Source organism: Chanos chanos, chromosome 13 (genome assembly GCF_902362185.1).
Source record: "Chanos chanos chromosome 13, fChaCha1.1, whole genome shotgun sequence".
Taxonomy (NCBI): Eukaryota; Metazoa; Chordata; class Actinopteri; order Gonorynchiformes; family Chanidae; genus Chanos; species Chanos chanos.
The window spans coordinates 20,100,774-20,126,289 of NC_044507.1; the positions used below are offsets into that span (position 1 = coordinate 20,100,774).

General features: G+C 41.9%; 1 protein-coding gene across 1 annotated transcript; it reads left to right on the plus strand.

The window, feature by feature from the left end:
* Positions 1–1,004: 1,004 nt before the first annotated feature.
* myo15aa (myosin XVAa) lies at positions 1,005–25,514 on the plus strand. Its single transcript, XM_030789751.1, is given in 67 exon segments — positions 1,005–1,703; positions 2,638–2,720; positions 2,925–2,988; positions 3,151–3,260; positions 3,404–3,478; positions 4,018–4,108; positions 4,223–4,228; positions 4,786–4,889; positions 5,053–5,116; positions 5,294–5,407; positions 5,594–5,755; positions 6,000–6,113; positions 8,878–8,936; positions 9,069–9,192; positions 9,320–9,415; positions 9,503–9,634; positions 9,768–9,893; positions 10,010–10,087; positions 10,194–10,286; positions 10,288–10,349; positions 10,475–10,520; positions 10,619–10,743; positions 10,924–11,041; positions 11,305–11,480; positions 11,594–11,678; positions 11,774–11,827; positions 11,924–12,005; positions 12,102–12,232; positions 12,422–12,517; positions 12,632–12,867; positions 12,979–13,157; positions 13,763–13,835; positions 13,974–14,165; positions 14,408–14,517; positions 14,652–14,740; positions 15,500–15,502; positions 15,609–15,732; positions 16,354–16,644; positions 16,788–16,852; positions 17,012–17,126; positions 17,772–17,913; positions 18,205–18,292; positions 18,402–18,552; positions 18,756–18,871; positions 18,987–19,046; positions 19,147–19,222; positions 19,356–19,471; positions 19,622–19,740; positions 19,837–19,978; positions 20,079–20,190; positions 20,482–20,556; positions 20,992–21,197; positions 21,437–21,579; positions 21,728–21,800; positions 21,956–22,028; positions 22,254–22,327; positions 22,438–22,520; positions 22,662–22,792; positions 22,927–23,021; positions 23,118–23,195; positions 23,285–23,381; positions 23,605–23,765; positions 23,896–24,029; positions 24,252–24,385; positions 24,801–24,934; positions 25,061–25,201; positions 25,413–25,514. Coding segments are annotated over 67 exon segments (7,680 nt in total). The 5' UTR covers positions 1,005–1,226.
* The last annotated feature ends 2 nt before the right edge of the window (positions 25,515–25,516 follow it).

A 25,516-nucleotide genomic window follows, 5' to 3' on the forward strand; every position in this document is an offset into this window, starting at 1 on the left:
AATCCTCACAATCTTCTGTATTACCACAGTTTGGCCAGAAAAGATCACAGGCCTCTTCTCCAGTTGTGACAAATACTTTGCAGAATCCACAACTCCAAAATGATTCATATAGTTCATCTCAGAGACCCTCAAGTCCCTCCTTACTAAATGCATCCCAGTATGAACAGCCTGTGAATCAAAGTCCTTCCCCAATGCTGACAAATGCCTTACAAAACCCTAACCTTCGTAAGGCTTCATTCACCTCCCCTATACAAAGAATTGCATCCCCATTTACATCTGCGGCACATTCTGACAACCAACAGGTCCTGCGTTCCCCAGTTCTGACAAATGCATTACAGAATCCCTATCTCCGAAATGCTTCGTACACCTCACCTCTTCAAAGGAATGCACCTCCACATGCTCCAGTGATGTCGCAGTATGGTCAGGAAACAGCCCGAGTTAACACTTCGGTACTATCAAATGCTCTACAGAACTCTAATTTGCGAAATGCCTCTTTCAGTTCTCCTTTTCAAAGAACCCCTTCTCCCTCCCCCCAAGCTCAAGTGTCTTCCCCATTTTTAACAAGTGCACTGAAAAATCCTAGCCTTCAAGGTGCATCTTTTCGACTACCAGATGGATCATTATTTTCCAGACAAGCAGACAGCCAAGTAGAGAACTCTACTCCATCCCTTTTGTCAAATGCTTTACAGAATCCTAATCTACGCAAAGCTGCCTACCGGCTCCCGGATGGAACACTTGTGTTAAGGAATGAGGAAGCAGAAACAGCTGCCTCTCCATCACTTCTATCAAATGCCCTTCAAAATGCTAATATGCGTAAAGCAAATTTGAGGCTCCCAGATGGATCTATTTTATCAAGGAACCCTGATCAAACAGCTGAAAAAAACAAGTCCTCCCCATACTTGGGAAATGCTTTACAGAATATGAACCTTCGCAATGCATCCTACAGACTGCCAGATGGAACTTTCCAATCAAGGGACCAAAAAGTGGAGCAAGCATCTTCCCCTCTTCTGTCAAATGCTCTACAGAATGCTAACCTACGCAAAGCTTCATACAGACTTCCAGATGGATCGCTTTTGAGAAAGAGTTCTGAACCGGAACCAGAGCAATCAATATCGTCCCATTTGTCGAATGCTTTACAGAATGCTAATCTTCGAAATGCTTCCTATCGTCTGCCTGATGGATCAATCCTGTTCAGAAACCAGAAAAAAGAACAGTCCTCATCTCCAATGCTTTCTGGTGCACTTCTTAATCAAAACCTTCGTAAAGCTTCTTATAGACTGCCTGATGGCTCAATCTTGACCAAGGGCAGAACTGCACAGAGTGATAAACTGTCTTCTCCCTTTCTTGGAAATGCCTTGAAGAACTCTAATTTACGTAACGCTTCGTACAGGCTACCCTCAGCATTGGGGAGTTCTCCAGAGGATCCAAGGTATGCAGTTGTGATGCCTCAGGTTCAGGGCCAACCTGATCATCACTGGGCCCAAAATCACACAATAGATCCTCAGGAGCCAGACGATGTCTGGTCTTCAGAGCGAGTCCTTCCTCATCATACTGTACAGAACCTCACAAAATGGTCCATATATAGGGATGAAGATTTGGTGGACTTTATGGTTCCTGTGTACCCTGGGCATGAGGCAGATCACACTGAGCCAGAGTGGGCACCAGACAGGGAGGGTGAGCCAAGAGGGCAGTGGTATGATAAGGTAACATCTTCAAACACAGTTAGTATTTCAGTAACGTTCAATCCAATCTGCAACACCAGTTGATCTGTCTTCTTTGACTACTATTCCCATTCACTGCAGGTTGTTACAAAAGGAGATTGGAGAGCTTCCCAAATGATTGTTCATAAACAAATGACCATTTGTACATTTTGAGGAAATTTGAATTACTTTTGGTGTGTTGCTTAGCAAGTTGGGATACTACCCTGAGTTAACATGTGTCCAGCTGTTCGTCTCTTGGTTGGGGCTTTGAGGGAACACGTTTGGTCGTGGGAAGGTGTGTTAATCAGGATCAGTTTCCCTCTCCATACACATTGTTGGTCACTGTTGGCCATGTTCTTACATTGTGGTGAGCACTGTCATGAAAGTATCACACTTCAACAAGTGTTTTAGGTCGATAAACTAAACTATGGGGTGCAACTTGTGGAAAGATGCAGAACTGGCTTCATAGGTTTTAAGAGAAACAAGTCCTATCTTCACTCACATCAAACGAAGTGGTCACCATGTGAAGAGTAGACTTTCAGTACACTTTCAGATCACAAAGTTTAGGCTGTCTCAATTGTATAGAAAATATCAAGTGGCAAATCTAGTGTACAAAATTAGTACTGGTTACAAAATCCCAAATTTATATATCAGTGGTGTAAATTTTGCACTTTTGTCATGAAAGATCATTTAAATGAGATTTTAAAAAAAAAGTATTAAAAGATGTAAATTGAAATCAGCACATTAATGGAAACATTGTTTATTTGCTGTCATATAGGTCGGTTGATATCAAGATGAATTAAAAAAACAAATCTGTAGATAAAATGGGGCAACATGGAGAAACTATGACACTGGTCATCACCAGTCACTGAATAAACTGAATTTAATTAATTAGTTGTTTTAAGATTACCTATTCACTCATGTTTATTTATCATAGATGTACTCAATCCGAAGTCTGCCAACAATGGTGTACCGGGAACAAGCTGAGGAGGATGGGATTGAGGACATGACGCAGCTGGAGTAAGATTTTATTTAACATGGTAGTTCTGAGATAAACTGCTCTCTACATGAGTTCACTCAAAGTGTTATGAATGTTAATGGTAACCTAAGGACTTCATAATGGGTACATCAGAAAGAATTATCTCTGGTGAGTAACCTGCAGTGATAAGCAATGTACTGTTAATGTGTGCTCAGTTAGGAATATAAACTTGTTTTTCTCTGCAGAGAACTTCATGAAGGAACTGTTTTGCTGAACTTGAAAAAAAGGTTTGAACGTGAACTAATTTACGTAAGTTACATTTTAAACTTTTTTTTTCAGCATGTGCCTATTCCTGCATAAATTGAACTAAGTTCGGTTCAGAACATATCAAGCATATTGGACTCTTAACTCTTTCCTGAAGGTATACACATGTTGGTATGTGAAACGCTGGGGTTTGTTTTTCTTTTTAAGACATACATCGGAAGTATCCTGGTGTCTGTTAATCCCTACAAGATGTTTAATATCTATGGGACAGACATGGTGCTGCAACACAAAGGACATGCTCTTGGAGAAAACCCTCCGTGAGTTGTTAATTATTCAAATATATTCGTCTTAACACTGAATATCACTGTTGAATGGCCATTATTCAAGAATGACAACTTAATCACTTATATTGTTCCATCGGCTATCATATATTCTGTACGTTGCTGTTGCTTACTTACAGGCATCTGTTCGCTATTGCAAATCTGTCTTACACAAAAATGATGGATGCCAAACAGAACCAGTGCATAGTCATCAGGCAAGTCCATTATGTTTGCCAATATTGCTTCTAAAGGGAAACTCTCAGACTAATCATAACACACTGTAGATCTTGAACCAATAACTGTCGGATAGTGTTTTTCAAATCTTGACTTGACAGATCTGAGACAGAAAACATACAAAAATTAAAGCATCCAAACAAGCTGTTAGTGTCAGCTGTAGTTGACCCCACTGGCAGGCTGGAACACTTTAAACCTATCTATGAAGAAGATACCTGTAAGAAAAGACCACTGCTGTCTGGGCTAGGACTACACCCACAGATCATGTCACTGTGTGAAATACGGCCACTGCTGTCTCAAGGAAGCTGGCATGACACCCACATTCCAGCATTCGATTTCACCTCTGTCTGATGATCAGACACCTAGCTCATTACTTAAGTGCAAGGCAAAAGACGAGGAAATCTGTGTGTGTCACATGCCAAGTACCCGTGCCAGTTTCAGTGATTGGGGTGTTTAGCCCATAATTGGGGTGTTAAGCTGACAGTTGGTTCACGTGTAAAATGTGGTTGTTGTGTTTCAGTGGGGAGAGTGGATCAGGTAAAACTGAGGCCACAAAGCTGGTCCTACGTTACCTAGCTGCTATACATCACAAACACAACATTTCTCAGCAGGTATGCGACACCTATGTGAACACGAGACCACAGATCTAGTTTAAAGGGTTTCGCATATACCTTAACCTAACTCGATATTCTTGTGTATTTTTGGCTTCATGTGGTCTCACAAAGATTGAGGTATTGTTATTTTAGATTAGTCTCTCTCTCTCTCTCTTTCTCTCTCTCCCTCTCTCCGTCTGTGTGTGTGTTTGTGTTTTGCATGTAAAATTAAACATAGTAGCTATGGCTTATATCCCTTGAAAATGAATTTACTTATGTGGAATTGGAATGCTGATTCAGACAGGAAAAATCATAGTATATTAAACAGAAGCTACACCATATCTGAGGGTACACTCATAAAACCTTCATTAAGCATTTATAACGTTCTAATATGCGTGACATTACAGATACATGTCTCAGCTGAATATTGCTCATGTCAGGACAATGTATTTTTTTAGACAATGTTCAATATCTTATATATTCAATGTAGAAAATGTGGTTACACAACAAATATGGGATTTATCATATAAACTATACATAACAATCAAGGTTTTATGAATTGAAACTGTGTGCTCTTTGATCTTGAAACTTAAACCATGAATACATCAGTGAATACATTTCGTATTGATATTGAATTTGAACATGTTTACATTATTTCATTTACTTTTATGGTTGTCAAATGAAAATATTCACAGATTCTAGAAGCAGCTCCTCTCTTAGAATCATTTGGAAATGCCAAAACTGTCAGGAATGATAATTCAAGTCGATTTGGGAAATATGTGGAGATCTTTTTGGAGGAGTAAGTACAATTTGAAAAAAGAAATGCCTTTTGTATACATACTTTGTTATATGTGAAAGTAAGTTATATGGTTTGAGTAACTGACATGAACTTCCAAAGGAGAGAAGCTATCTTGCAATTTTGTGATAATGTGGGAATTATTGTTTAAATAATTTAACTTCAGGGGAGTAATCAGCGGTGCCATAACCTCACAGTATCTACTTGAAAAGTCCAGGATTGTATTTCAGGTCAGTCTCTATGAAAAATAATAATAATAAAAAAAACATACTTCAGATAATGCATATTGGCATGATAATATAATGTTTTAATATGCGCCAGTGATTTGGCTGGCTTATGACTAAAGTAAAAAGTCTCGGGTGAAATCAGTTTACAAGTTTGTACATTGCTCTGCTTCTTTCTTTCAGGCCAAAAATGAAAGGAACTATCACATTTTTTATGAGATGCTCGCAGGCCTTCCTTCACAGCAAAAACAGTCCTTCTACCTCCAGGAGGCAGAGACTTACTATTACCTCAATCAGGTGACGTCACTTGTTAGCTCATGCGAGATGATACATAGGCAACGTAGATTCATCCTATAATATAGAAAACAACAGTTAATTTGATCTTCCATTGTACGGACTTTGGCTGTATTGGCAAAGTCTGAAAAATGAGTTTGGATTTGGCTCTCTTCACATTGGCTGACTTGCTCTTGGTTGACCAATCAGGGTGGGGACTGCGAGATCCTGGGTAAGAGCGATAAGGAGGACTTCCGCAGGATCCTCAGCGCCTTGGAGATCCTCCACTTTAGTGCCGAAGACCAGAGCAGCATCTTCAGAGTCTTGTCTTCCATCCTCCATCTGGGAAATGTCTTTTTTGAAAGATATGAGGTAGAAGACAGCGTGCTGTCTCTCTCTTTTTTGCTGTTACCAGCTGGAGACAAATCCCATCAAATTAATAATGTTTTCACTGATGTTACTATAGCACTATAGTTTTCCTTTGCCACCAGCAAGGGAAAGATCATCTGATGAGCTTCTTTGTGGTTGTGTTTTTGTATAATGGTACTATTTGAATAACTATTTCAATCTGAATGAGGCTGAATCAGACTGAGCATGTCTTTAAATGGACCTGCAGAGGAATTCCCTGGAGATGGCATCAGTGGTGAGCGCCCAGGAGATCAGAGTGGTGGGTGAACTTCTGCAGATTTCTCCAGAAGCTCTGCAAAAATGTATCACCTTCAAAGTCACGGTAAGCTGTGGCATGACCGCCGGCTCTTAAGTTAGTTGCCACTGGAACTGTGGCATTTGAAGCCCATAATGTGTCTTATAGTTCGCCTCACTTTCCATGGTTGTTTACCAAAATAAGTGGTTGTGTTATCACATTATTTGATATCTCGTGTTGCACCTCGTGAAAACACTTTCATTGGGAAACATAAATGTCTTTTTGGCTGCATGTCCAGTCTCTGGGCTTTCCTCCTCGGCCTCTCAGTCTTAGAGATCATGTTCTACTGACAGACTATCTCTGATGATCCTTCACTCTCCTGTTTCCAGAGGAGATTCTCCCCTTTCTTCTTCGCTTTGTCTTTCCTGGGGTGCAATAAGTTATTTATGCAAATGATGCAAGTTGAACACTAGCAAGGAAATATGCCTGACTAACAAACCTTTGGGTATTCCCTCTGTATTGATCATAATATATTATGAAACTTCAGTGGATATTGTAAGCCCGTGAACTAGGTGATTATGATTTATGATTGCATGAATAATATTTGGAAAAGCAATGACTTTCAACTTAAATGATTTTGAAACTTTTGCTGAACGTGTTTTGAAAGATAAAGTAAATTCCTCAGCGTGGGTTGAAATGAATTCTGACTGGAGTGTGATAACCCTGGAACTTACTCACCTCCAGACCTTGGATGAACTCCAGGGAGACCTCACGTCAGGGCCCCAAGCCAAGTGTCAGCACCATGCGTAGTGTTGCATACATCATCGTGTCATTTTCACTGCTGTCCCATCAAAACAATATCCACACTCTACAACCGATACTTTTCAATTTGTCTCTCAGACAGCTAGGACAATGGCACCAAAGAAAACGTCAAAAGACTCACACATAAGCTCTAAATCCCTTGGCCACAGTGACAAAGCAGGTTAATTATAGCAAGGGCAGCAGGCAGTAGAGCTATGGAAACCAATGAAATCCAATCAGGGGGTATCCTGGGCTACAACAGACACCAGGGGGGGTCTGTGGTCACGTCAGAGAGACTGATACCACAGCCATCACTCTTTTGCACAATACCGTAGATTTCACTGAACCTGCTGCAGGGGTACCGCCTAGAGGTCTACGACAGTACTGACCCAGAGAGGACTAACAATCCCACTACCACTCTTATGACACAAAAACTACTTTTCCGGTACGATAAAATGGATTTTTCCTGAATCCAGTGTTTGGATCCAGAGAGCTGTTGCAGCAGATCTTTCACTTCTTATTATTCACCGCTCTAAAACAATATAAAATTTAAGTCGACTTTGTGTTTTGTCACAATTTAAACTGACTTGATGTTTCTTCACTGAACACTGTTAAATCTTAAAACAAATGATGACACAAGCGACGGAACATCAGTATACAATTTTACCGATATTTATGTTAGCGTATGGCCAACAGTTATAATTAAGGACATTTGAGACCTCCGTTTACTTACATATTCACAGTGACGTCCCCCGCATTGTCTCATTCTGAACTACTCTTTTAGGTTGCTAAGCTGCACTGTATTCTGTAGATGATTATCCAAACTCATGATAGGCCATAAAAAGGAAAGAAACCGAGACCTCTTGTAGGTGACAGTCAAACAATGAAACTAGTCGTCTCTTTTGGCCCTGCTGCAAAAGCCTGGGACACATTTCCAGTAGTATATCCAAGTTTCTAGGTCATACAAAACCTGTGTCACCTGAGTACCGAACGCTGTCAGCTCAAAGAAATTCAGCCGTACTTCAGTCCATCACACTCCATTCTCTCCAAACTGAACACCCTCCAAGATCTGTTTTCACCTTTTCCCCGTTTCAGAACCTGAAAGTGATATTCAGCAAGTATTGCTCCTCCTTGGCCCTGCCGTTGAATCGCAGGCAGAGTCCTTCTGTGTTCAGTTGTCATCTTCTATTCTATCATCAGTTGATTCGAATTATTTCACTGAAGGAAAAAAAAACAGCGCCCTTTTAATGTGATCCTCAGTTTGGCATCCTTTCCTAGGGAAGTCTCTGTCACACCACGTCCCACTGGGAGCCAGAACTTGTCAGTGTTCTCACGTCCACAACTATGCTGAAGTGTGCAAAGCCATTTCAACCACAAGTCACCGTGGTTTTGCAACTGTGACTCCACAGAGAGCTGTGTAATGCAATTTAGGTCATTCTACTAATTGAAGAAACAGGTGCTCCCTATGTAACGGGAGAGGCCCATAGTCAAAGTAATTTCCCCTTGTCCGCCTGCATTAGATAGAGGTTCTCATTCTGCAACGGCTTTTCTTATCTGATGAAACCTTGATAACCCTGTTCTAAGAGAATGACAATGAGAGTGTGTGGTGCATTCAGACACTGATATGTCAAAGGACCACACAAGGAGGACAGCTTTTCTAGCCACAACATTTAATCAACATGCCAAAATGTTTTTTAGCACAAGGCCTGTCCTTCAGGCTGTCACTGTGAGGGGATTAACGTTCTTTTCAAGCATGACTACAGATGTAATGGGCTGTGTTTACACTTCCAAACACTAGTGCCATAGGCTGTTTTTTTTTTAGTGAAGGAGGTATCAGTTGTACTCATCTACTGATGGAGCAGCTCAGCATCCTTTAATCTAATCCTTTGTTTGAATTTCAGCACAACAACCAAAAACACTTCAAAAGATGAAGAAAAATTGTTCCACCGCTGTGTACAAGAGAAACATCTTGCATGTTATTTTGCAAGAAATTCTTGTGTTTGCAGCTGTAGTTTCTGATGCTGTGTACCTGTTTTAAATGTACTAACAGGAGACAATGAGAGAGAAGATCTACACTCCTCTGACGGTGGAGAATGCAGTCGATGCCAGGTATGTATCTGTGTGTTGCATCCACACATCCACAACAACCTCACGCCAACAGTTCAGTTTTCACACGACACATGACAGATTACATTTTTTTATCAGAATCATTCTTCAAGCTTTTTGTTCTGGAAATCTTAGAGACGCAGTTGCCAAGATCCTGTACTCTCTGCTGTTCAGCTGGTTAACAGACCGGATCAATAAACGGGTTTACCCTAGAAATGATGCACTGTCTATCTCCATTCTTGACATCTATGGATTTGAGGTATGGTGTCTTTCTTTCACCTTTTCCATCTCATATCTCACCGTGTTGTGGTCTCTGAAATGCCTCCCCGTGCTGGAGGAATCATATCGTGAAAATATAATCACTGCTTTTGGTCTGTATTTCACAGGACCTCACCTTCAACAGCTTTGAACAGCTTTGCATAAATTATGCAAATGAGTACCTCCAGTTCTTTTTCAATAGGATTGTTTTCAGGGAGGAACAAGTGAGTAGTCACGATACATTCTAATCCATTCGTGGCTGTGCACAACCACTTGGTTTATTGAACGTTCATGTTCTTTGAATACCCAAGGAAGAATACAGCAGAGAGCAAATCAGGTGGGATGAAGTGCCTTTCAGTGACAATCAGGCCTGTATTGATCTAATTTCTGCAAAGCCTCATGGGATACTCAGAATCCTTGATGACCAGAGTGGTTTTCCTCAGGTGAATTACTTGTTTGGTTTGGTTACTGGCCAATGTCTAATCAGGCCTATCTTTTTTTTTTTACTTACCTTTGCTTTCTCAACATCATTTATTCTCTCTCTCCCTCTCTGTCTGTCTGTCTCTTTCTAACCAGGCAACAGATCACACTTTCCTTCAGAAGTGTCATTATCATCATGCTGACAACCCACTGTATTCAAAGCCAAAGATGCCTCTCCCTGAATTTACCATTAAACACTTTGCTGGAAATGTCACTTACCAGGTACAGACTAATTAATGGTTAAAAAAAAACAAAAACAAAAAAAACAGAAAAAGCAGCATAAAAACAGATTCATGTTTTCAGTCCACAAGTCAAATATAGTCCACCCCATTTTTCAGGTCCACAAGTTTTTGGACAAAAATTACGATCAAGTCCGCCAGGACGTCCTCGACCTTTTCATGCAAAGCAAAAACCAGGTAAGATATGGTTTGTTTGAGTAAGAATGATTTCCTCTTATTGCATAGCTGAGGAAGAGAGTATCTAAGAATATCTGACAGCTGTTTATGTCGTCTCTGAGCCCAGATGGTGGCTACCCTATTCAAGAGCCATGCAGAAATCCTCAGTCAATATAAAAACCAGATGAAGAAGAACAGCACGATCACACGACGCCACCAAGGCCTCAACGGTCGCAGCCAAATTCCAGACATCACTTCTGGAGCTTGTTGAGAAGATGGAGAGGTGGGCTTTGTCAGGACACTGATTCTCTATTCACCTTGTACCTAATGTAAACACAGACATCCTTATACCATCATCCTTATTACACCCGCACCTCCTCATCTTTATCCTTTCTGTTTGTCAACCAGATGCAACCCATACTTTGTGCGCTGTATTAAGCCAAACAATAACAAGGTACCAAACATTACTAATGTACATAGAACTGTACAGAGTTTAAATGTTGACACGGTGGTCATCTTATGCTTCCCACACGTTAAATGCTTCCCCTACAGGCGCCTGGTGTGTTTGATATGGAGCTGGTCAGTGTTCAGCTCCGTTACTCTGGGATTCTGGAAACCATCCGGATCAGAAAGGAGGGCTATCCTATCAGAATTCCCTTTGACATCTTCCTCTTCAGGTAAGACACATAACCAGTGTTAGACATGTGAAATTCCGACCATTTACGCAGAGGCTGGTGATAAACAAGACATCAGAGGAATAAGAAGGATAATCAGCCCTCTTTTTCTGTATATTGACCACAGCTTGTATGATTAAAACTGATGTTTAAATGGATTCTGAATGGGTTTACCATATTTAGGTATAAGGCATTGCTGGGTCTGAAGCAGCCTCCCCCACCAACTGGCGAGAACTGTGCCTACATGCTGAGGAGGCTTTGTCCAGTCAGGCCAGGAGCGTTTCAAGTTGGTGTTACAAAGGTGTGGCTTTGTGTCTTTTTCTTACTGACTTTGGCTTTCTGTTTGGGAAATGACTTCTTGATTTATTCAGCCAACGTTTCCGTTAACTTATGGAAGTAAATACTTCACAGTTTACACATCTTAAAACGCACTTACAATTTGTACTCGTGGGTGCCCTTTTTCTTTCTTTCTTTCTTTCTTTCTTTCTTTCTTTCTTTCTTTCTTTTTCTTTCTTTCTTTCTTTTTCTCTTTCTTTCTCTCTTTTTGTGCTCTTTGTGTATTAGCTGTTCATGAGAGAGAACATCTATCAAGTGCTGGAGAGTAAGAGAGACCGTGTCAGGCATGTGGCAGCGTTAACGCTGCAGCGTTACACTCGGATGTTCTTCGTGCGAAAACGCTACGTGGCCTTCCGTATGAAGATTATCAGACTCCAGGCCCACTGTCGCGGCTACCTCGCTAGGTACGAGCCGGGTAGAAGGTCACGTTTACTCCCGCTGATCACTTTTTCCATCTCTTTCTGCACGACTGTGATCTTGCCTAATGCCTCTGACACACTGTTTATGGTACCCACAGGAAGCGGTACGTGAAGATGAGAGCGAGTCTAATCAAATTCCGCTCGCTAATTCACATGTACGTCAACCGCAAGAGATACATCAAGGTAAAAGCAGTCGTTTTTGCCCGAACATTAAATTTCTTCTCCCATAAATCATTTTTCTATTAGCTTTTACAAAATTGTTTCCTGTCTTTTTGAAGATGAGGTTGGAAGCGCGAAGAAAGGCCGAAGAGGAAAGAATAAGACTTGAAATGGTAGTAAACATAATTCATGTTTTTGAGACATTGTTACCCAAAATACATACGTGAAAATACATACATTTGTGCATTGCTGTTACTGTTTATCTGCAGGAGCTGACGAAACGGGAGGTGGTTAACGTCACTCACCTGGCCATTCCGGCAGAACTCGGAGGGCTACTGCAAGCAGCTGCAGGTCAGTTATAAATATGATTGAGAACAGAGTTATGCTGGTGGCAGCTGGTCCTTTTGTTGCAATCCTAGGCCTGATTTCTCTCTGTATGTTGCTCAGGTGGTAGAGAGCTCCATTCAGATTGCCTTGCACTTGTCCAGGCCCCGACAGTTCAGGTGGAAAGTCAGCTCACTCTGCCTCTAGACATCAACAACTACTGCATCTCCAAATTTATCCAAGTTCATTTCAGGGTATGTCAAAAGCTGCTAAGTAGCTATTTCAAAGGTCTTAATTTAAGAAATTTGAATTGTTATTTATACATATTTAGTGGCATTATAACAAGGCTTTTTTTTTTATGGAGCTTATTGTCATTGTGTTAATGAAAGTTAAATGCACATATAGTTGTTTTAATGCATAATTAATCCAACTCTAATATGCAGGAGCCGAAGTTTGGCATGCTGATGGCACCTTTAAAGACATCTCTCACACATGTGGAAGACGATTTCAATCAAGAAGCACTGGATATTTTTACTATGGTTAGAAACTCTATTGGTTTACTGACATGTACTGTTTTTTAAACTTTACCTAACCCTCCTTCTATTTTTGATGTCAACTGACATCACTCCAAGCTTTTTTGTTTCTCTCCCTAGATACTGAGATTCATGGGTGACCCCAATCTGAATGGAGCTCAGGAAAACCTATTTGGGAACTATATCATCCAGAAAGGGCTCACCAGTCCAAACCTCCGAGACGAAATCCTATGTCAAATTGCCAATCAGGTTTGGAGGAACAGTAACCCGGACAACGCTGAGAGGGGCTGGCTGCTGCTGCTGGCGTGCTTGAGTACTTTCGCGCCCTCGCCAAAAATGGAAAAATATCTCTTGAAGTGAGAAACACATCATTTTTTTTTTTTTTTTTTTTTTACCTTTTTTTGTTGGGTAATGTTCCACATCTGCTCCTCCTCACACTGATCCTACCTGTGGTTTTCTGGCTACAGGTTTGTGTCAGACCATGCTTATGATGACTATAAGGCCATTTGTCAACATAAGCTTATACAAGCCATGCAGAAGTCCCTGTATGGACCAGAGACAGCAAGGACCTATCCCCTGTCCCTGCTGGAGTGGACAGCCAATAGGAAGAAAGCAAACATGGTTTTGCAAGTCCACTGCTTTGATGGTGAGTGTCATTGATCTTAGCATCAGGCTTAATTACATCAAGTACAGGAATGAAACACATCACCACTACCACCATTCTTCTGGCCTCAAGCACATGTGTCCCACATGCCAGATGAGATAAGTCTCAATATTCTTGTTTAATATAGTGAACAGAAAGCAAGTGGAAATGTGGAGCACGAAATACAAATAGTAAAGAAAAGTGTCAAATTCTTAGTGATGTCCATTTCTGTGCATTCATTGTTTTGACAGTGACAAACATACTTACTTACGTAACAGAGGGCATGGCATTCAGAAACACGCAGAGACGCAGATCTCCATTACAAGCAGCTCATGTTGTACTCACTTCCCTAGAGTGACCTGGCACGGTCTCACTGTGTGACCAAATCCTGAAGTGGCAATTATGTAGCGCTCAGCTAGATTAGGAGACATTTGATCTGTCGTGCTAAACGGAATGGAATAAAAAGTCCTCAGAGTATTGTTTCTTTCTTTCTTTCTTTCTTTCTTTCTTTCTGTCTTTTTTTCATTCTGTCTTTCTTTCTTTCTTTTTTCTCCCCGCCTCACCCTTCTGAGTGTGCCTTTTACACACTGCCAACATTCATGCAACAGGGACCTCCTTCCTCTGTCCTGTGCACTCCTGGACCAGTGGAGAGGATCTAGCCGGAGACGTACTTCAGCACAGGTGCCCAGTCTGTGCCGTGATCTTTATCGCAAGCAAACACATTGTCTGTTCTCAAAGTAGCTTCTATGGAACCAAAACATCTATGAAGGTCTTGTGGTGCTCTGTGTGTGTATATATTTAATTTTGATTTTACTCCAGAGGAGTGGCTGAGGGCTGGAGGGGTTATTCCATCATCATGAAAGAGCAAGGGCAGTGGGCGGAGCTTGCGGGTCACGATTACGTCATGGATCTGATAGCGGATTTGGAGCTGATGCGAGATTTTCCCAAGCAGAAGTCCTATTTCATCATCTCAGCAGAGAGTCCCACCAAGACCCGGCCCAACGCCAGCCTGTTAGTGTTTTGCTTTGATTGGTCAGGATCCAGTAGACTTTTCAACGCTCTCAACATACGTAATCCCTACAGGCCCAGTATCGAAATCCAAATGTTTATTTTCCCTTGTGAAAGAAATTACCCATTTAGTCTAGACAGGCATTGGTTACTGATGACTCAGTAAGGGTCAGAAATTAGGAGGAAGAAATATATCACTCTAATTCAGGTAATGATAAACATCATTTCTGTGTTAACTCCGTCAGTGCTTTGTTTGGGAGTGGATTTGATTCAGACGATGAAAACCCTCTGGTACTTAGTCGTCAAGGCCTGCCCAGCTCCAGCATCCCTGACTCAGATGGATACTACAGTCACGGTCAGTCCATGTTTTATACACACACAATTACACACACACACACACACACACACACACACACTTAGAGTCACATTAGTGTTCACTTCATGGCAGTCTGTTTGGTACGTTGTTTTTTTTTATTTGTGTTCCTGCAGTTGAATCAGACTACAGTGAGGCTCCAACACAGAGGGGAATGGATCGTTACCTTGACAGTCTGTTTGACCCAGTGTTGTCTGATGGCAGCGTAAGTCTGTGCCTAATCTCCAGACCCTAATGATTTATCTCTGTGAATTGTGTCAGATATTAGCCACACTAGTTGACTTTGTGTAACATATCCTGTTCAGTAAGTAATATTTTAGCTATGTGCATTCAAATGAAACAGTTTAACCTTTTAAACCATGTTATTGTCATGTTGTCAGGTGTGCTGTTCCGACTAATAATTTTTAAGCGTTTTATGAGAGTCAGAGAAGTGGTTAGTTCCGGCATGGGTCATTTGATCCTTTGTGTATGAGCGATTGAATGTATCAGATGTGTCTTATCAGCATCAGATCCCCAGCAAAGAGGGTGATTAAGTTACTCCATTACCGTATTTCTCACAGCATTAAGCTCCACTTAATCTCTCAGGTCAACAGTTTGTAAACTCTTAGCCCTTTTAATAACGGTGTTTGAACGTTCTGTACAGCTATGCTGTTCATCCAGAATGTTGCTTACTTCTCAGTCAAACATGAACAAACCACAAAATTACAACTTCTCAGAAACAAAACAAAACAAAACCAAAAAGATATTGTGCCTTGAACAATGGATGAACTGCAGCAAACCTCAGAATTCTGAATTGTTTCAAAAACAGCGTCTGATAGACTATTGCGTACAGTTCCGGTACCGGGAAAAACGTGGCCGACAGATCCGAAAAGCGAAAGGTGGACACTCACGGTGGTTGACCGCCTTGTCTCAGGTTTGCTAGGGCCCCGTGGCGTTAGTGGTAAACGAGTTATGCTCCTCTTAGGGAGTATAAGGTACTCCCAGGAGGAGATTGATTTCACGTGTGGCTGAACACGGAGGGGTCCTGGCAGGGTAAGAGCCTGTTTCTCTCTCTGCCCCGTCTTGCCCTGAAGGATCTGGAGAAGGCAGCGAGCATGTCCAGCCGTATGAAAGGTGCCGGCGGGATTGGAGGGGAAGATGAAGACGGGACCAAACCCCATTCCGACAGGCCCTATCCCCCCGGGTTACAGCCTGGCGGTGAGATGTTTACCGCTTATTAATTATGCATGAAAATTCTCATTCACAGTGGAGTTGTGAATGCAGTAAGCTCCATTGCTGGTGGATAAAAAAGGAATGGCATGAAAAAAGAAAAAGATTGTGTGATGATCTGTTGGTGATTTGGGGGGAAATACGACTGTGGCAGCTGGCAAGTGTTTTGATATGCAGTTAGCACTGAGAGGAAATACTTGACATTTTAAAGTAATAATAAAAAACCCCAAAACTTCCTTTTTCTGCTCAGAGTTTTATAGTACTCAGACAATAGTAAATGTGTTTTGAGGGCATTTTTAAAATTGCTCAAATATGTGTTATTAAGGAGGTGGTTTTACATGCTTTAAAATTTAACTCTCTTCTAGTTGTCTTTGATATAATGCTTAAAAACACATTTTTCACTTTTCATCAGTTTGTTAATTCACTGCTAACAAGTTTTTATAAAAATGTATCTAATCCAACAAACCATACTATGTTTATCAAAATACCACATATTTCAGTGAATCTGAAAGAGAAAAATACGCCATGGCTTACCGTGCTCACGATTTTCTACCATGTTGTTTTGTGTCTTGGCATATCGTTACCCTGTGGTGTGTTTGCTTTTGTCAGCGGTGCCGGTTCTGCCCGTCATGGGAGGAATGTTGCCACCTATACCAATGCCAGCTATGTCCTCTGTGCACGCTATGCCTGACCCAATGACCCCTGGGCCCACTATGCCCCACACTAACGCGTCTGTGCCCGCTCTGGCCGACACTAAGACGTCTATGCCTGATTCTATGGCATCCATACCCTCCATGCCAGCTGTCCCTTCTATGCCTGCTTTGCCTGCTTTGCCGCCTTTGCCAGCGCTGCCTAATGTGCCAGGTATGGACGTAAACATGATGGAATTCCGTATTGGCAGTTGGCACGGATGATTCCGCTGCGCTCTTTCAGGCATATCGCTCGTATGGCTTGTGTCTTGGCTGTGGAGGCTTGCGCCGTCTCTCAGAGCTTTACTCACAGTTCATGCATTAATTGTTCTTGGTCTCTCACTCTTACTGAAGGTGTGGACCAAAGCGTCCTGGCACAACAACAACAAGCCATCATCAACCAACAAGCAATTATACTGGTCTGTATTCTCTACTGAGCTTTTATGTGTGTGCGTGAGACATTGATGTGATTACGACAAACTGGGATAGACGACATACTGCTCCAAGTAGTTGCACATTTCATGTACTTTTCAGCCTCGAATGATTATGATGTTGTGTTGCTAACTGATGCACCACAGGCTCAGCAGATGACAATGCAAGCCATGGCCCTCCAGCAGCAGATGTATGGTTCGGTTGGAGGGCCCCAGTATTCTGGTCCCCAGACCCAACGCCACACGCAGGGCGACCTCAGAGGTGCGACCCACTCCAGGCAGTCCAGTCCTGTAAGTCTCCACTAAGAGAGCCACTGGTGAAACCCTACTGTGCGTCAACGAAGTGTGAACCGTTAACGCGATGTCTCTTTCCTCATTTTCATTCTCCTGCCATGCTGTTGATGAGAACATCCCTCGGCTGTTTCAGCGCTCAGTGCTCAGTGACTACGATTATATCTATGTCTTTCCAATTTAATGGTTCTTTGTAATGAGTTTGTTAAAAGGAAAACAAAGCAAGTGGTTTGGTACACACTGTTATTCCTTTTCCCTTTTGTGCTGTGAAATTCCAGGAGTTTGAGAATCAGTATGTTCCAGATCTTGTAATATGGCTTGGCGAGCCATTGAATGCCCTTACTCAGAGCGGGTCTTTTGTAATCGTTGCAGACCAGACGAGAGACAGGATATGTTCCACACAAGCAATCCTCGCAGTTCCACAGAGAAGGCCCATCACAACGTCACCCTAGTTAGTTTCTCTGGCATGCCCTCAAACCTTTTGACGACGTGCCATGAAACTATATATATAATATATATATATATATATATATATATATTTTACATTTTTACACAATTCAGGGTACGATTATCCTTTTCAAACAGTACAGTCACCGTTTTTGTTATTCATTCCAAGGCCCGACCAGAACAGCACCACCCGAGGATGTGGTTCGAGCCTCCATTTCCAATTCAGAGCACCTGGAACCCAGTCACAACATCAAAGACATCATCAAACAGTACCAGCCTGTGAGCCCCACGAAAGCCATGGAGATGCCAAGGTCAGTGAGGAGGAGTTCTCTGTGATAATTAACTAAACAATTATTCCTACCGATTTCAGGCCAGGATTCACATCTTATGAAGTTATTTTTCCCAAGACTTGCGTTTTTGTTCAGACTGAACATAATCTCAGCGTTTTGACTTGATTGTCTCTTTGAGTGTGTTAGAATAATCTGGGGACTCTTGGGATTACAGTTTATGTCAATTTCAAACACAAAATATGTATCTTGCTCTCTTCCTCTCTTGTCCACTCGTGATGATAGAATTCCATTGTTGTTTTTATCTGATCTCAGAAAGGAGGGCAGAGTATTTGTAAAGAAGCCAGACCCTCATGATGAAGCTTTGCTGATCCTCAAAGATCAAATGAGATCTCCTCCTCAGGTAATCTACCTTAATCTCTGAGACCAGAGACCCTGTACTATTCAAAAACTGTTCTAGGATTAATCATTATGTCTAGATTAAAAATCCACACCTTTCTCCAACAACACAGCGCAAGAAGACCTTTGGCACATCCTCTACTCCTTCACCTGGGAAGGAACCTGTACCTGAGAGTGGACCACTGAGACCAGTGAAAAGCATTAAGGAAAAAAGATCACCCCCAGTGCCAGCTGTAAGTCAGAGAGCCCCTCCCCCTGCACCAGGTGAGTGCAGTTATGCTAGATATTCATTAAGACAGTCAGCTGTAACTAACCTGGTCCTTTGTGTGGTTTCATTCTATGCGGTAGTACCGTTGTTGTTGCGTGTAGAACTATGGTTGTGTGTTACAACCTGCATATCAGACTACCATGAATAAGACAAAATGAACAATAATGTGTCTGTGTGTCTTTGTATGTTTGGTGACCAGTATCCAGAGAACTCCCAGTTGAGGAAGAGGTTGTCCAGACACAATTACATAGAAGAACCAGTGAAGAGTATTACACCTACTCTAATGTTCCCTGGAAAATCTACCTCAGAAAAGAGGTTAGTATGAACAGGTGAACAAGTATGGCCACGACACCGTGGAATACCAGGAATACCATGTACCTATACAACACTGTCCGGTGCCCTGTCATAATATTACCATTCTTTGATTTAGGTTTTCTACCCCAAAGACAGCTTCAACCATCCGGTGGTCCTGGATCTTCTTTTCAAACAAGTGAGTTTTTTGGTTGTTGTTGTTTGGAGATGATATTTGTTCTCAACCCAAGGTTTTACCAACCCTTTTTTTTTTATTCATAATGAATTTCACTTTTTAGATAGTCCACGACACCTTCTCAGAGGCTTGCATTCGGATCACAAAGGAGGAGAGGCAAAAAATGAAAACACTCTTTGGTGCTCATCACATGTCAAAACAAACAAACAAACAAAACAAACAAACAAAACTTACAGTCATCCCTATACTCTCTCCAGGTCTATATTCATTTGCTGAGTATTCATTTGTGTGATGTAATATTTTTTGTTACAGTGGAGAACAACATTGACCAGAGCTCCACACCTCAAGATGAGAACATAAAGAAAAAGGTGGTGACCGCTGCCAGGGATACCTGGGAAATTTACTTCTCCCGTCTTTTCCCAGCATCTGTAAGAAGCTTTGCCTTTGTTCGTTTTCTGTGGTCCTGCCCGTGTGCTTTGTGCGTGGAAAATAAAGAGTGTGTGTGTGTGTGTGTGTGTGTGTGTGTGTGTGTGTGTGTGTGTGTGTGTGTGTGTGTGTGACGACGGTGTGTTTTACAGGGCAGCGTGGGTACTGGGGTGCAGGTCCTCTCTGTGTCTCACAGGGGCATCAAACTTTTGAAGATGGTGCGGAGCAGTGCTGTAGCACCAGATTACTTCAGAGTCCTTCGTCCTTACAGGTACCAGACAGCTACAGCTTTTTTTTAAAACATAACATCTGGACAAATGTAGGGTTTTTATTTTTTAAATGTGTTAATTTTTTTTTCTTTTTGCAGCTATACAGATATCATGTTTGTCACCATCCCCTCCAAGAACATGCTGGAATTCAATCTCACCAACGAAAAACTTATTCTTTTCTCAGCCAAAGCTCCTCAGGTCAAAACAATGATCGACTACTTTATCAACGAGCTGAAGAAGGTTGGCTCACAGTCCACAGCGCACAATTAACTGTCACTCTGTTTAGTGATTTTGGTCGAAGTGTTTTTGGAGTAATCTGAGCCCTCTCTTTTTGTTCTAGGATTCGAAATATGTGGTTGCTGTCCGCAATTACGTCACGGATGACCGAACCCTTTTAAGCTTTCATAAGGGCGACATTATTCGGCTGCAGACAATGGAGGGCCTGGAGGAAGGTGAGACTGCCCAAACCAAAACCAGTGCATTTTGATTTTCTGTCCTGTCCTTACACCTTAGACAAAAGACTACTAATGTCACATTTGAGCCAAGCAGGGCTAAACAACTGAAGAAAGAGGAAGGGCGAGAAATACAATACAGTAGAGTCAGTAGAGCTGTTCTGTTGATTCGTAGCAATACTGATCCAATGAGAAACTGCACCGAATATGTGTGTAAATTCATCAGAGCCAATGAAGTTGACTCTAAGCCCCCCCCCCCTCCCCCCCCCCACCCCCATGGCTGTTTCACAGGCCAAAGCTATGGTTGCATTGTGAAAAAGAAGGTGATGCTTCTGGAGGAGTTAAAGAGAGACACACCTGACTTTGGTGGGTCAGTGTGTGGGACCTGCATGGACTGGCTTTCTATATATTTCAAAAGTTGTTTTTTTTCTTTTTTTTTTCACTTTTGTGTGTCTTTGTCTGCAGTGACAGTTTGCACATGCATGCATGTTTTATATGTGGAAATTTCTCCTGTGGGTGACATGTCAGAATAAGGATAAAGTCATATATTAGAACATATAATATTCATTACTTCTTGTGACCTCAGGATAAGTTTCTTTCCATAGTCTGGCATTAAACAGACACTTACCGATTCATCTACAGTCCAGCGGCTGGAGCAATCTTTCCCTCTCCTCTGAAGGCTTTGTGTTTTTGTTCGATTAGTTTCGTTCTGTGTGTGTGTTGTTGTTGTTGTTGTTGTTATTTTGTTCCTCTTTTCTTCTTTTAATACTCTCCTAAATGCTATATTTATGCTACACAAAGGCTGGAAGTTTGGAGCAATACATGGTCGCTCAGGAATTTTCCCTGCTGAGTTTGTACAACCAGTTGCTGCTCCCGATTTTATCAATCTCCCAGTGGATAAGAAAGAGGAGCCCAAAAACAAGGAGGGACGTGTGGCGGCCTCTGCTGCCGTGGCTGTTGCCGTGGCGTCCACCGCGGCAGCTCATGAATTAGATCGATCCACAGAGGTACATGCTCGTACTCGCTCCCAACCACACAAACCCCATTTTCAACAAACTCTCACAATATTACACTCCGCAAAGCTCTGTGGGACCTGTGATCTTACAGTCATTTGGTACCATCATTGGAAAAGTATGACTTTTCTTTTATGAATAGGTGCTTTAAGGAGTTTCAAATAAACTGTTAGACACCCATGAGAGACTTTCTTCCATAAATTATGATGGTGGACTCTCTTTCTCTCCTCTAGGGGGCGCCTCCAAACACTGAGTCTGTAGAGCAACGCACTGACTACAGTAACATGGAGATAGATGAAAGGATTTTGCATGATGGCCAGTATAATATGGTTGAGTTTGCCAAGAAATATTTCAGAGAGGCCCAGAGAATGAACAGGTCAGCCAATTACTTTAAATAGACTTCTAAGTATTAATATAAATATTGTCAGGAGCTTTAGGTTACTTTCATAAATCATGGAAAATACTGAATGAAAGAAAAATATATTTTATAATCGACAGACTGACTCTCAATTGATATTTTACAGTGATTCATATAAACAAAAGTCAAAGAGAGGAAAAGGAGCCAGAGAGCCATCAGACATGGTGAAATTTTCCAAGGTGCTGCATTTTATATGCACAAAAATGTGCACTGTGTTTTTCTGTCTTCATATAACTGAAATAAATAACTGACATAAAGAAACTTCTGTTAAATAAACATTCTGTATTTGGTACCATTTTTATTACAATTACACTGGTTTTTTTTTTCTGTACAGTCTCCTATCCAACAGTCCTTGATTGAGTTCACTGATGAAAACATGAACAAAATAGCAGCTGACATTTTCCTGGGTAAGTTAGAAACTTTGTCACACTGTTGAAACCAGGACCTATTAAGCAACTCAGACAGCCTCTGTTCTTGTAAAGTCCTCTAAACTTTCACTCGTAAACTGAAATGGGATTTAGAAGTAAATTTTAATTTGAATGTAAAATCTGATTGTAAAATCTGTTTTTTAGCTAGAGTAATTAGATATTGTAAGTGTTTCGTTTGTAATAATGTATTTAACTACTTTCCAGCTATAATGAAGTTTATGGGGGACTACCCAATGAAAGGCCAGAGTGAACAAGATCTTGTCAGCACTATTTTAAGGGTACTGCTATATTCCCCTTCAGACACATCCAGTTTTACTGAGAAATAATGCTACCAATCTGCGAGCACACATCAAGACTTTTATTTTGTATTTTTAAATCCCCGTTGCAGTTAAGTGGTGAATATGGTCTAATGAGAGATGAAGCTTACTGTCAAGTCCTCAAGCAGATCACCGGGAACACCAGCTCCAAAACGTACCAACTTTGAATATCTCCGCATGAAATTAAATGGGACTTTTATTTATTTATTTATTTATGTGTTTATTTATGTGTTTATTTATTTAACGTACTTTGACCTGCCATTCTGATGAGGAGCTTGTGTACTGTGTTGTGCAGAGAGAGCTGTCAAAGGGGCTGGAGACTCCTGTACATTCTCACCGCCTACTACAGATGCTCTGAAGTACTGAAGCCTTATTTGCTCAAATACCTGCGAGACGTCCACAGCAGCCCGGGAGTGCACTTCCAAGGTTCTGAGAATCTGATGAAATCAGTGCCAACATTTGTGTTCTTTTGCTTTCAAGGAGAAAAAGTTTTACCTGACTTGTGATGATTTTCTTTTTTTTTTTTTTTATCTTTTTTTTGTTTGTTTGTTTTTGATCAGGCATTGCTAAAGCTTGCGAGCAAAACCTGAGGAAGACATTCCAATATGGCGGACGGACAGAGCATCCCAGCAGCATGGAACTCAAGGCTATGCTGGTCAGTTGGCTGGAGACTTTCCACTTTAATCAAACTCTTAGTCCTCTCTGAGTAGTGCTTAATGTGACCTTGACCTTGGGGTCTGGTTCTCTGTAGGCTGGTAGAAGCTCCAAGCGACAGCTGTTCCTTCTGCCTGGAGGGATTGAACGACACTTGAAAATCAAGACTTGCTCAGTGAGTTTCCACAACAGGGTGAATTTCTGTCAGCGATATTACTCTTTGGTTAAGTGATCCATATATATAACAATGGGTGTCACATCTAGGTGGCATTGGATGCAATAGAGGAGCTTTGCTATGAGATGGGTCTTCACAGACTGGAAGCAATGGATGAATATGCAATATTTGTGGTCACCAACAGGGGTAAAAATACAGATGCTCCAAACCATACCAATTCTGTAAAACACGCATGTGCTCACACACACACACACACACACACACACACACACACACACACAGACAAAGCAAATGTAATAATGAATATGATATGCGTGTTTGTTGGCAGTGGTAGATACTTTTCATAGGCCTGAAATTTGCATTCAAAATTATAACTTGGCCCACATATGTGCTGACATTTATTCCGCAGGTCAGAATGTTCAGCCTCTGACCAAAAAAGAGTACATTTTGGATATTGCCACGGAAGCTGAGCTAATCGACAGCAACTTCACCTTCTGGTTCAGAAGAGTCATTTGGTCCCAGCCGCTGAAATTTGACAACGAACTTAGTGTCACCATGCATTACAATCAGGTGCGTGGTCAGAATAACCAATCTGCTTCATTCCTAAGCTCAGTGCTGTCGCACCAGTTCAGATGGTGTCACTCCAGTTCAGGTTTCACAGAGACTGTAAGCTCTGATTTTCGGTTCCGGGTCTTTTTAGGTTTGCCCTGACTACATGAAAGCTCTGCTCAATGTCGTGCCGCGAGGGAATGTCAGCGAACAGCAGCTTCAGCAGATCTCTAAACTGGCTGCTCTGCAACATCGGGCCAAGGAATCCGTCTACCTCCCAACCATGTAACTCAGTTCTCACCAGTTATCTTAAGCAGACAGCATCCTGTCACATGGTTTGCTTTAAAAAAACAAAAAAAAAAAACTAAAAAAACTGAAGCTGAAATGGAACACGTTCATTCTGTAAAATAAAATCCTTGCATGTCAACCTGTGAGAAAACATGGACTTATGATGTGGGTCCCATAAAACTTTGGAGTAACATCTCCGTGTTCTCCTTCCTCATCCAGGAGTGAGGTCCAGGAATGCATTCCACCCCAGCTCTTCAGCTTGCAGCGTCCTCAGCAGTGGGTAACCATGGTCACCGTGCATATGCAGCAGGTCCAGGCCCTCAGTCCACATCAGGCCAGAGCCCAGTTTTTGGGTCAGGACCTACCTTACCAACACCTACACAGTTGCATCAGCACTTTGATGTCTGAGGGAATAGAAGCCAAAACTTTTTATGTCAGTTAGTCAAATAGGGCAACAGTAAAGCGGAAGTGGATTGTCTTTCATAACAATGACAAGTTTATTTTTAGATGCATTACATGGGGACATTTGACAAATACTTTTCAAATGTCTACATTGCCAAGCAAGGGAATCGCTTTATCAAAAAAAAAAAACAAAAAAAAAACACCGTTCCCTTGAGTCAGGGCTTTCGGTCCGACCCGTATAAGCAAAAACTTCTGACTCGAAATTTTGTCTTTGATTTCTTAGCTCGTGTCTGCTTGCATCTCTGTCTGTTTGTTCCCCTGGGCACGGAGTGACCTCTGTTGATTTGTGCATCATTTGATTTTCAGGGCTTGTGAGTGCCTTCCCCATGTTTGGGTCCTGCTTCTTCTACATACAGAGCAGCAGTAACAGCTCCATTGTCACTCCTTGTATACTCGCTGTCAATCAGAACGGCTTAAACTTCCTAAGCAAAGACACTCACGTAAGTCACGTCCGCCTCCCTTTACTCTGAAGAGGTCACGAAGAGTTTGCTGATACTCGGGTCAAGTCTAGAGAACCCGGTTCCTCTAGAGAGTTTGTGTTGATATTTCCATTGTCTCTCCCTCAGGAGCTGATGGTGAAGTTTGCCTTGAAAGAGGTGCAGTCCACTCGCACACAGAGGCCCACCGCTGGCTCCAGCTACCCTTACGTGGAGATCATGTTTGGGGATCTCATGTCTCAGAGGCTCACTCAGCTACAGCTGAACCAGGTACTTCCCAAAGAAGACCCAAGCATATACACTCTCTAACAGGAAAGATAAAAACCATTTATCATCATACAGTTTTAATGAGGTACCTCAGCTGTTAGAATGTAGGTTATTTCCTCTGACCAGCGTCATGGGTCGTTTTCCCTGGCTGAGTCATAGTTGCATGTTCAGGTGATTTCCCGGGTGCTTGACTCCCGTCTCTTTGCTTCCGCAGAGCCTGGAGCTGTGTCGTGTCATCGCCATGCACATGGAGAACCTCCTGTCCGTGCGGGAGAAGAGACTGACCTTGCCTCCCAGTGAAATCACTCTCCTCTAAAA